Raw genomic sequence first — 12,818 nt, forward strand, 5'->3', positions numbered from 1 at the left:
TGGCTTCGACAGACAATCAGCGCGCTGATTGGCTTGTGTTAAACGGAAGTAACATGTCATTTAAAATACAATAAAGGCCTCACACATTAGCTATAAATGTATTGATTTTTTATTTTTATTAATTCACTCATTCATTTTTTTGTCGGCTTAGTCTCTTTATTAAACCGGGGTCACCACAGCCAATGAACCGCCAACTTATCCAGCAAGTTTTTATGCAGCGGATGCCCTTCCAGCCGCAACCCATCTCTGGGAAAAATTTTGTTTTAATTTTTATTTATTTTATTTTATCATTATTATTTTTTATTGGAAATACGAAATCAAAATACAATAAAAGGGCATTCAACTTAACAAATAGTGTATCACACATGGAAGGCTCAACACAAACTAATATACAAAAATACAAAAAATGTGAATTACAAAAAAAATTCTAAGTAAAATAAAATTAAAAGTGAAAAAAGAAATTAATATGAAACAGGAATCGGCTGTGGCAAGTTATATGATACAAATAAATTAAGCATTTTGAAGGCAATTTTTGTTTATATTTTAGCCAGGGCATCCGAAAAGATTTTAAGTTCTTTTATAAATACAATGAGTAGTGGAGGTGTTTTGAAATATCTGCATTAATGAATAAAATATTTGACTAATACAATGATCATGTTTAGCAAATCGTGCAAAACAGAGAGTAAATCCATAAGCACACCTTGTAATGTGAAAGTCAAACCTTCAGCATTCACATTCTTTATACCAACCAGTCTTGCACTTTTTTCCAAAATGATTTAACAGAGCTGCCAGTCACTGGGTTGAGTTACTGGGTTGAATTATTTTTATTATTTTTTATTATTATTATTATTATTTTAAGGATTTTTTTTTATTGAATGCTTGAAAAACAATTACAACAAATGTTATGAATGAAACAGCAACAATCCAGGGGTTTTTAGTCATTTAGTCTAAGATAAGTGCCAAGTGTTACTGGGTTGTATTACCCGCCCCTCCCTCCGGTAGGCGTGGCTTTTAGATTATGACGTGAGGCCATCCATAGGTGCGCTCTGCGCTGTTTGTCTGCAGCTTGATTGGATGGTTCAGGCATTTTGCTCCGCAATATTTGCATCAAGAAAATGTGGACTTCCCCTAAAATTGAAGAGCAGAGGAGAACATTTCCTGATTAAACCGAAAGCAGGTGTGACACTGCGTACAGCTGTGAACAGGTAAGAAACTGTCATGTCGTCAAACTATCCATGTTTATGTTAAAATACAAACAACAATAAAAGTAAATGGGTTAAACTTTACTGTTGCTATCTATGTCTGTGCTTGCGATGCTCTTTTTATTGTGATGTTGATTTTGTCTTACCCAATCAGATATCACTGTCCGTTTCCAGGAACAACCTAAAAGAAAAGCAATGGAATCTTTTCCAGGTAAATCTGTCGTTGGAATTGTTTTGAAGAGTTCATTTCTGCATAAGTGAGTCTGCTTAGTACATGTCCGGGTTATGGTCACGACGAAACATGGAATATCATGCAATTTTAAAAGGTCTTTTCCAGAACAGACATTTATAATTTATAAAATAAAAACATCAATTAAAAAGTCATAGAATTATTATTTGTATTCTTTTTCCATTTATCAAAATGTATATTTCTATACAATGTTTATTTTGCATTGCTTCAGATGTTTTATATCTTGCTGTGGTACGGCTATTTTTGTGCATTTTTATTCTTTTCCACTTGTCAGTCAGCAGTCAGTAAAAGCGATAGCTCGCATACAAATCTAAAATTCTTACATCCTTTACTCACTTTTTATTGTTTCACACCTAAATGATAGGGCTGGGTATTGGCAAGGACCTCACGATAGGATACATATCGCGATACATGTGCCACAATACAATATATCACGATACAATACTTATTGTGATATATTGCAATAGTTTGTATTGGTATGTGTGTCGTTATATTGACAACTTGATAAAGTCAGCAGACGAATTAAAATTCCAGTTTATCTTCTATCCATTTCAATTCATTAGAACTGCACAGTGTGATTGAACAGAGAACTCTCTGAAATGTACTAAATGCATATTGTTATTAAACACTTAACTAAAATCTATATTCCCATAAAGTCACATATAAATGAAATAAACAATTTATAAAGCTAAAGCAATAAAATGCAAAATCAAAATGCATCAAGCAAACATGAAACTGGAACACAGGGGGATTTGATCTGCAGTGAACTATTAGAAACTGACAGTGCGACCGACAGCATCGTGATCATTTAGCTGTGAAAACTGGTCGCACATAGGTAAATTGAAATCCTTCTATTTTATGTCCCATTCCTCCTATGCAGTTTTCAGTAACTCTGCAATGTTAATTGAGGTAGACGGAAGCTTGTTAATGATGTTATCCAGTGTAGTTTGCCTTAAATCAAGAGGTTTTAGTTGAGGTTGCAGTGCTGCTAATTCATCTGCGTGGCATCTTGTTAAGTGAAAACGCAAGTTCGTAGTGTTTCCTGAATATTTTAAGATACATTTGCTTGCAAACGGCATTTTTCTCAAAGTCAGTACACACATATTTTCCACCATGCTCACTCATGTTTATTTCTGATACCATACTACTTAGCATTTTGTTAATAGCAAGTTAGCGACATCTACTGGAGCAGAGTTGGAGGTTGTGTTCGGCACAACTTGAATCAATACTTCAGGTTGGACTATCGATACACTATCGTGAAAGAAATGATCGCGATAGTTAGATATACCGATATTTTTGCACAGCCCTACTAAATGAGTTTTTAACGTTGAACAGAAGACGATGTTTTGAAAAAATGCTGGAAACTTGTAACCACTGACTTTCATAGTATTGCTTAGTGAATGGTTACAAGTGTTCAACTTTCTTGAAAACATCATCTTTTGTGTTCAACGGAAAATAGAAACTTATAAAGGTTTGCTACTACTTTATGGTAAATAAATAGTAATTATATTTAATTTTTGGGTGAACTATCCTGTTAAAGTGCCATATATTAAAAATGTGAATATACTTGGACGTAGCTTAACAATAAGGGTTGAATAAATGGAAATGGCCATACAGTGAGCCTTGGTAAAAAACAGGAATACCCTACTAAGGGGTTTTAGAGGGGTTTTGGCCATTTCCAGGCTGGTTTCCAGCCATTTCCAGCCTGGTCTTAACTGGTCAGGCTGGGAGATGACCAGCTAACACCAGCTTGACCAGCCTAGCCAGGCTGGGAGCCCAGAACAAACCAGCTATGTCCAGCTTAAACCAGGCTGGTCAAGCTGATTTTAGCTGGTCATTTTCCAGCCTGACCAGCTAAGACCAGGCTGGAAATGGCTGGAAACCAGCCTGTAAGTGGGCTAAACCCCTCTAAAACCAGCCTGGTCAATCAGCTAAAACCAGCCAACCAGCCTAGGCTGGTCTGATTCTGTAATTACCCCCTCCCCTCAGAGTTAAGAGTTTGGGGGTCATCTTCGACAGCACCCTTTCATTCACTGCACATGTTAATAATGTCACCCGGTCCACCTATTTCCACCTTCGAAATATAAATCGTTTACGTCCTTCCCTCACACCTCATTCAGCTGCCATTCTTGTTTATAGTTTAGTCACATCCCGTTTAGATTACTGTAATTCCCTTCTGTTTGGCCTCCCTAAAAAAAACTCTTCATAAATTACAACTGGTACAAAACGCTGCAGCCCGTATTATCACAAAAACCCCCTCTGTCTGTCACATCACACCCATTCTGCAACAGCTTCACTGGCTTCCCATCTCTTTTAGAATTAACTATAAAATACTTCTTCTCACTTTTAAAGCCATCCACAATCTCGCTCCTCCATACCTTACTAATCTTGTTCATATCGCCACACCTTCTCGAACACTCAGGTCTTCTTCTTCTATTCACCTTACTGTTCCCTCTGTCCGCCTTGTCACCATGGGGAGCAGATCCTTCAGCCACTCTGCTCCTCAGCTTTGGAATTCACTCCCTCCTGATCTCCATAATTTAGACACTCTTTCACAATTTAAGTCCAGACTCAAAACACATCTGTTTAGAACAGCCTATTCTCTTTGACCCGATTGCATTTTTAAAGCTTGTATTGTATTCTATTGCTTATTGTGTTTTTATTTGAATTGATTGTTTTAGCTGTCCTGTACGGTGACCTTGAGTGTCATGAAAGGCACCTTTAAATAAAATGCATTATTATTATTATTATTATTATTATTAAGTTGGATTTTTCAGCAGGGTATCAACATGAAACAGACTGTTATCTTATTTTTAAGTATCTAAGCTTGTGTTAAACTATGTATGCGTGACTAAAAATGGCAGATGCAGGGAGACCAGTTAAGACCAGTGTCATGCCTTACAGATTTTCTATGTGTTGCTAAGTGGCATAGCTTTCCTCCAGCCATTTGTTTACTGTCATCATAATGCAAAATGCAGTATGGGCGTATCATAAAACTATTCAGCACGCCTCTAAGAGGCATAAGTAGGGGTGTGACGAGACGCATCTAATGAGATGAGATGAGACAAGAGACTGGGATGACAAGAATGAGGTGAGACAAGATTTTTACAGTGTAGGTGCATTATTGAAACCGGCTTGTACTTTATGAAATAAAACTTCAAAGTTGTCAATTTACTGATTGATCTACATTCCTACTCTCCAATATAGTCCTAAACTTTGGGTCATGACCGAAAGGACGAGATCTTGGATACAAGGGGCTGAAATGAATAATAGGGAGCCAATGCAATAATGACTCTTGAGCTGGCCATGATTAGACCTGTTGACAAACAGTCAAAACACAAAGCAACAAATCTTTATTTTCAGTCAATAGAATTTCTCGGGCCCGTTTCAGAAAGGAGGTTGAGTGAAAATTCAAGAGTATTTTAACCCTGAAATGAGTGAAACTCTGGGTTTTCCATTTCAAAATGGCAGGTTTTTTTTTAAACTCGAGAAAGCAGGGTAAGTCAAGCCTGTTTCTGAAAGAGAGGTAACTTTAACTCCGAGTCAGTTACCGTAGTAACTTACTCTGTAAATCTAACCTGGTCAGGAGCAGGTTTTATTCTCTAAACTCTGAGTTTCTGTCGGTCTCCTCCTCCTTTTTAAAGACGAAGCGGTATTTCTCGCCTTACCCTTACGTTTCCACCCACCTATTTTAATGCTCATTTTGGAGATGCGCATGAAAACGACTGATGGAAACGTTTTCTGAAAATACACATAATAAAACATGCGCATAACTGAGTAGGATAAACTTTTTTTATTCGATTTAAAAAAATGTGCATAAACTGCGATGGAAACACTTTTACTGAACAAATTCCAGTATGTGCATTAAAAAAAAGTTTATAATAAGAGATGATGAAGTAAATGTATGTGAATAGACAAACCAGCAGGCTGAGCACACTGTAACACATCTGAAATGTTGTTTCTGTCATTCTTAAACGCCTTAACCATTTCAGTATTAATTTGTATTATTAATTACCTCCTATAGTGTCTGTTCTCCACGTCTCAAGGCTTCAAACGCCCCCACATGTTCACTGTGTATCAACATTGTCTTCTGAGGCGCAAGAACATTTATTAAATAAAGAAAAGATTGACGCAGCTTCTTCTTCCGCAGTAAATTCTGTTTTTACTGTTGATATTTGGTGCCTGTTTAATCAGGAAGTGTTGATTTTTTTTGTTCTCTTTAACTCGTTGTATGGAAACGCTTCTTTATTCGCACATATTTAATGCGTTATTGCAGTTTTGCACATAAATTAAATTAATATTTTTGTATGGAAACACAGCTCTTGTCTACATTTCAGTCACACATAGAACAAAGTCACGTACGAGAATGGCTTGTCCTTTTTAATAAATAAAGCTTAAATTCACTGTCCTTCCACATGTACTGTAACTAGATTATTGGGATTATTACTCTTTATAAAAACTATTGTTTAGTTCTGCTTACATTCTAAATGTCATATCAACCTCTATCACCTTATCAATAACAGAGGCAGACACACAAGTGCACTTTTACATCTATTAAAACTGATCAACGTGTGTAAAAGTGGGAACGAGTGTAAAAACTTCATAAACGTCACACATTACATTACTTTTTTTATTATACTTAAAATATTTAAATACTTTAAATGTAAAATTAAAAGTTTTCCCACACTAGCTGTCTCTGTTTCACTGATGAAATGATGTTGCTTTTTTTTAGATATCTGCTCATATTTGCTATAACTTTGCATGAGCAGATCAAGTTCAGCTGGGCCCGGTTTTTCAAAAGGTTTAATCTGTGATGGGATCAGTTAAATCAGGTTTTTTGGATCAATGTGATCCAAATCCTACAAAAAAGGTCTGAAAAACCCAAAACTAAAGGTTTGATCCGGATCAAAACCAAGATTGGATTACGTGATCTAATCCGATTAGGTAATCCGTTTTTTCTTTTGAAAAACCCATTTTCAAGATTTGATCCAATCCCTTATCCAAAATCCCAGTGGATTACTTTTGAAAAACCGGGCCCTGGAGACAGAAATGCTGATCTCTTTTTAAGATGTTGCCATGGTCACTCGTAATACCTGCGCTCCATTGATGATGCCTTTTTATAGACACGGTGGGCGCGCTTAACTCTGAGTTGGTCTACTCAAGGTTGATTAACCCAACTTAGATCAGCTATTCTGAGACCGAAAACTCTCTCAGTAATCTCTCTGTAAATCAACTCAGAGTTCAAGTTTAAGTGTTTCTTTACTAAAGCAGGCCTGTCAAGTAGCCATATTTGCCCAGGTATGTAGAGCCTGTTTTCCCATCATTTATATAGTGTTTTTCTGACAATAAATAATGCAGTATAATCTTTCATCTTTTTTTTTTTTAGGATGCCACCGCTGCCTAGGTATTGACATTTTGCTTATGTTTTAATGCATCACTCACATCGCTCTGTTTTTTTCTTGTTTGTTTTCTTAGACTGCTGTCCACATCTTAGTATGCCTGTAGAGACAGATGAATCTATGACATCATCATCTCTCAATCTGGCTTGGCCTGCATGCCAGCAGTGTGAATCACAGAACCTTACGGAGGCTGGCAGAAGTGGAGTGCCTCGTCCAGAGATGTGTGTTCATGATGCAAGTAGAGTGCATTACCTAGATCGTGGCTATGGGCTTCAACCTGAAGATTTAAGGGTCAGTACGTTCAGAAAACAGTCCATAAGTGATTCACATCCACCAGAAAGTCCTGCAGGCCTGCCCAGTTTCTACTTGCCTCAAAGTCCAAGACAGCACCTTCAGATAGACCGTAGATCCCATATAGAAGACCTGAGTGAACATTTTTCAAGAGTCAACCTTCACCGTCACTGCAATTCCACTGTGTTGTATTCACACACCCAAAAGTCTGTGACTGAGGATGAGGAAAGTATTGAAAAGCCGCGTCCTCTCCGTACTGACCAGGGGGACGATTTCTGCAGGTTTCCTTCATCAAAAAAGGCCGGATTTTACGGTAAGCCTGTTACTGTCCAGATAGCATATGAATGTGGGCCACTTTAGGCAGTTATGCGGCACTGGTGGTCTTCCTTCAGCCCAGACAAAATGAATGTGAGCCTGAAGTGGCCCACCTGTACAATGGCAAAGGGGGGCCAAAGATTCAACTTCATACATGGGCCATTAAAGGCAAAGATTTGGCACTTATGGCAAAATGTAATCTGAATGTGAGCCTAATGTGGCCCATGTGGAAAGTGATCAATTTGGCCCAAATGATGGAGGACAAATGTGGGCCACACACAGTAAAATCTTCAGAGTAAAATTTACTCCGTTCAGAGAACATTTGGTCCCTCTCTAAATTGAGCAAAATTTACTCAGCAGCAGAGTTAAAGTTAATGAGACAATGATGGGGTTAATTAAGTGATGATTGAGCACTGATGATGAACACCTGCCACAGTAAGCTCTGGCTAATGTGGCTGTGAGCCTAAAGCGGCCCGGAGGAGATATGGCAAATGTGGCCCGGTTATCTTAAAACATATGTGGAGCACATATTCTGGATCCCCATCCAAACGCCTTCGTGTGCTTTCACCCACGTGGGGCGTGGGCGGGACTGGGACTTGCGCCTGAAATGGCTGCTGGACCAGTTGGCTGCCCGCACTCAACGGACTGTTTTCCATTACCCCTGTTCATATCCCCTCTGTCTATGTTGTGTCTTGCCGGTGAGCTTATGCTAAGATAGGGCTGTTTTTCTCCCTTTTCTCACTTTAATCAAGGGCAAGCTGAGGGGTTGTTTTTTTTTGCCTAACTGTCCAAATGTATCTTTCTTCGTTTCTAAATGCTGCCTCCTATGATCTGTCTCCCCTAAAAAATTGTTTGTGACGTTTTGTGTATGGTCTGGGGGGTCCAATTTCGCTATACGAAAGTGTAGTGACAAATAAAGGCTGATTGATTGATAGACTGAAGTCACCATCATGGAGAAAAGTGTTTGCTAGTGTTTGCAGGTTCATATCCCTGAACCTCTTAATATAAAAAAGCCCTTCCATGGCCTGCGGTGTCATGAAAATCCACAAGGGGGAGAATACAAGTATCAATTCATATACAACAGGTTTTTAAACAAAGTATTGATCAGGTTGGTATTAGAAACTGTAGGTCTCAAAAAGAAAACTCGTGTATCAAATATGATATGTGCGGCTTTATAAGTAATGTTTCTCTTTCTTCTTGTAGAATCACATTGGTCAACAATAGTTGTTTATATTGGTGTTATTGTAAATCAAGTTGTTGTCGTACTGGGGTCCGTTCTTCGTACCTCGCTTAAATGATCTAAGATGATTTGGCAGATCCTGGATCTTTTTATCTTGATAACTGATCTCTCGCTAACAAGTTCGCGAATCAGATTAGAATGTCTGGATAAACTGATCTGAGATCGATGCGTGTGTTATGAAGGACAGATCTATCGATCCTCGAAATCATGATCAGCAATGCAACGATTGGCTGACGATATAGCAGCGTAATGACATCATCTGATTAATATTTAATTATCCATGTGAGCAAAATTACATCAAATTCGCAGTAAACGGCTTGTTAAATATGACACGCAATAACCTTCCACATTTGTTGTGAGCTGCAGGCTTTACACTTTCATGTGTCAAGAGTATTCATCATGTATTTCAATGCAAATCAATGTATTTAGTTCCACATTTAGAAAAGATTTTCTTTATTATAGTAGCCGGTTTTTTTTAATCGGTGTAAAGAATAACTGGTTGTTTACAAAAGCATTTTGATATTGGTAAAGGCGTCTGCAACCTTTGTGAAGCAAAAACTTTATATAAATATATATATATATATATATATATATATATATATATATATATATATATATATATATATATATATATATATATATATATATATATAGTAAAAAATAAAAATAAAAACCATTTTCCCAAGTGTATATAACTACTACTGTAAGAAAATATCAGAATTCGGAACATACTTTCTGTATTATCTTTGCTTGAACTGAGCCGATCTAATCCTGTTTATATGAATTGAACCTGCTCCCGATCAGGTTTGACCTAGCAGAACCGTTGCTATGACAACAACTCTCGGATCAGCTTTGAAGAACGAAACGATCCTGGATCATGTCAAGTCGTCAATATCCAAATCCAGCTAACTGAGTAATCCACGTACGAAGAACGGACCCCTGAACTATTATATTGGTATACAGTTATACTCCAAGTGCTTACCATTACCTTTATATGAATTGTTTTTACAGGTGAGTGCCCACCAGAACGGGTTTTATATCACTGGCATGGACAATCTGCACATTACCCACAGCCCAACTATCCGCTGCATCAGCCCCTACCTGGGTATTATGTTCAGAATAGGTAACTTTTAACTTTAAGTATATCTCTGTGTGTGTGTGTGTGCGCCTGCCAAAGGCTGGTGACGTTAGATTTTTTTTTTTTTTTTTTACAATTTTAACAGTCTGTAGAACAGATTATATTAATACTAGAGAAAAAACTAGAGTTTTGTTTAAATAAAAATGCAAATTCTAGAATAAGCCAAAGAAATAAGACACCAGAAGGTGAAACAGCATTTGGAGATTGTTAATCTGCACTAATGTAATGTATTGCAGCTCAATTTAATTCATTGAATTGATGGAAATTAACTGAAAATAGCCTTATAAATATTAAACATCATCGCTTTAAACAGAACTGAATATTTTGGAGGCAACACAGCGGTAGGTAGTGCTGTCGCCTCACAGCAAGAAGGTTGCCGGGTCACTGGTTCAATCCTCGGCTCAGTTGGCGTTTCTGTGTGGAGTTTGCATGTTCTCTCTGCGTTCGCGTGGGTTTCCTTCGGGTGCTTCGATTTCCCCCACAGCCCAAGGTGAATTGGGTAGGCTAAATTGTCCGTAGTGTATGAGTGTGTGTGTGTGTTTCCCAGAGATGGGTTGCAGCTGGATGGGCATCCGCTGCGTAAAAAACTTGCTGGATAAGTTGGTGGTTCATTCCGCTGTGGCGACCCTGGATTAATAAAGGGTCTAAGCTTTATATATTATTAATTTATTATTAGTATTTTGGAAGTGAATTCTGGAAGAACTTTGTCAAACACCATCAAACCACCACCTCTCCTGACAGTTGAGAGGGACTCTGCAAAATAAACCCTGACACTCTGACCAATGTGAGGAGAGTTTACTCACACGTGACTCGTTTTAGCTCTTTTGGTCCGTTTAGAAACTTTGCAGTGTGAAAGCGAACCACTCCAAGAGTAAAGAGCAACAATGTAACATTTGTAATCTCTGTTTCGGTACAACTGAATCAATTCACATGTGTGAAAGCACACTAAGGGCCCTATCATACACCCGGCGCAGTGTGGCGCAAGATGCGGCGCAGTAGTCGTTTGGTATTTTCAGCTTGGCGCAAGAGTTGTTTTAAGGTGTTGCGCTACGCTGTTTAAATAGGAAAAATGCATTAGCGCTCATTTGTGCATCCATAGGCGTTCTGGTCTAAAAAGGGAGGCGTTCTGAGGTGGACCGCTGGTGCGTTGCTATTTTGAGAAACTTTAATAGATTTTTCATTAGACCAAAACAAACCCGGTCTAAACTCCGGCGCAGAGTTGCGCCTCGCTTACACACTGCTTAATACACACAAGAGAGCAATAGGCAAATATCTTTACATATGAAAAAAACTAGATATTAAGGATATATATAGGATATAATAAGAATAGATATAGAATATAAATATAAAGGATTAAAATATTACAAAACATATTATTTTCTAGCCTACATAAATATGAAAAACCACTGCTTTTATGTCTTCTTCATCTCGGGAGGCTTCTTCAGTTCATTCATAACAATTTGCTTGTGTATAATGTTATTATTATTAGCAGTATTATTTATTATATCCATATTTATATTTGCTTTATTAAAAACAAGCTTAGATTTGCCCACCTGTCAGGTTTTAGACCATATGGGGCATGGCAGGTGTATTTGGAAATAACTCAGTATTTTGACCACACTTGGTCATTATTGTTCATTTATACGTTTGCTAGAAATTAGAACTGAATTTAGAAATAGTTTTGAAACAAATTTTTGCGCTAAACAAACAAAAGTATTTATTTATAGACTAATTGATGTCTGTGCGTAAAGGTTTCCCTATCCAAGAGCGAAAGTGAAAGTAGATCCATTATCTCTCATTCTCACGCAGTAGATGCTCTGTTTAACTGTTTTCTGTTAAAAAACTGTTAACTGTTTGCTGGTGAAATGCTCATTTTTTCCACTTAGACTTACTTTGCGTCCTGTAAATAGCGAATGCGCTCTTGGCGCGACGCAGCTGGCTCTTAAAGGTAATGGGAGATGAGACTCAAAACACACCTATAACTCATTAAGAAAATAAACTCAACCCTTTTAGCCCATGCACCTTGGCGCAAAGCGCATTTTCCCGTCCGTAAATTAGCAAAAATGCGTCAAAATAGAGCCCTAAGAGTGTTCAAAATGATCATCATTGTTAAAATATATGAGGCTGTTCTGACACGCACTAATCTGATATGCCCTAAGCAAATGCTATGCTTTTTTTTTTTTTTTTGGAGGCACATATCTAGAGAACCAGCCATTGCGAACCCCCCTCAAGGTACATCCGGTCAGAGCACAGCACCTATGAGAGAGCTCATGTCAGAAGTTTGTGTCCAGCCATCCCAAGCATCTGCTGTTGGCCACCCTCAAACACTAAGGCGTAACATCAGTCTTCCTGACATCTGCAGTGAGTGATGTTTTAAAGGCAAGATTTTCAGACTGTTTTTAACCCTGACTGCTTATATAAGTGTGATCATTTTCAGGAGACCTATTCATTACATACTCTATGGACATTGCAACAGAGCTGATGCCCTTCGTGAGCTTTTTGATCAATCAAGGATTCAGACCAGCTGTAAGACTTCCTACCTTTTGCTGATTTCAAATGTCAATTTAGTAAACATTCACAAATTGTCACATGTATACTAAATAAATTAAACAATATATCTTCCTGTTTTTTTTTCTTTGTTTTTAGATCGATATATTTGAAGACCGAGTTAGACAAATGGACATCAACAAATGGATGGACAGTTTCTTAAAAAATGTATTTATTTATGTATTCATTCATTCATTTTCTTCAGCTTAACCCCTTTATTTATTACACGTCGCCACAGAGGAGTAAACTACTTACTATTCTGGCATATGAATCAATTAATTGATTAACAAATTAATTAATTAACTGAATGATTGAGTTAAGGTTGAACTTAGGATCTAGGACAGGGGTGTCAAACTCAATTCCTGGAGGGCCGAAGCCCTGCACAGTTTAGTTCCAACCCTGCTCCAACACACTTAAGGCTGATTTATACTTCTGC

At 37.7% G+C, this 12,818-nt stretch overlaps 1 protein-coding gene across 1 annotated transcript in view; it reads left to right on the forward strand.

Moving 5' to 3' along the window:
- Nucleotides 1-1,158: 1,158 nt before the first annotated feature.
- The window catches only part of traf3ip2a (TRAF3 interacting protein 2a), a 22,293-nt gene continuing 10,633 nt past the window's right edge, over nucleotides 1,159-12,818 (forward strand). Inside the window, exons 1-7 of the mRNA XM_073934047.1 lie at nucleotides 1,159-1,205; nucleotides 1,357-1,413; nucleotides 6,928-7,455; nucleotides 9,709-9,820; nucleotides 12,027-12,196; nucleotides 12,273-12,361; nucleotides 12,482-12,550. Of these exons, the coding sequence (XP_073790148.1) occupies nucleotides 1,398-1,413; nucleotides 6,928-7,455; nucleotides 9,709-9,820; nucleotides 12,027-12,196; nucleotides 12,273-12,361; nucleotides 12,482-12,550 (984 nt within the window). The 5' untranslated portion in view covers nucleotides 1,159-1,205; nucleotides 1,357-1,397. The remainder of the gene's footprint in view (nucleotides 1,206-1,356; nucleotides 1,414-6,927; nucleotides 7,456-9,708; nucleotides 9,821-12,026; nucleotides 12,197-12,272; nucleotides 12,362-12,481; nucleotides 12,551-12,818) is intronic.

Source organism: Danio rerio, chromosome 20, assembly GCF_049306965.1.
Source record: "Danio rerio strain Tuebingen ecotype United States chromosome 20, GRCz12tu, whole genome shotgun sequence".
In the NCBI taxonomy this organism is placed as follows: Eukaryota; Metazoa; Chordata; class Actinopteri; order Cypriniformes; family Danionidae; genus Danio; species Danio rerio.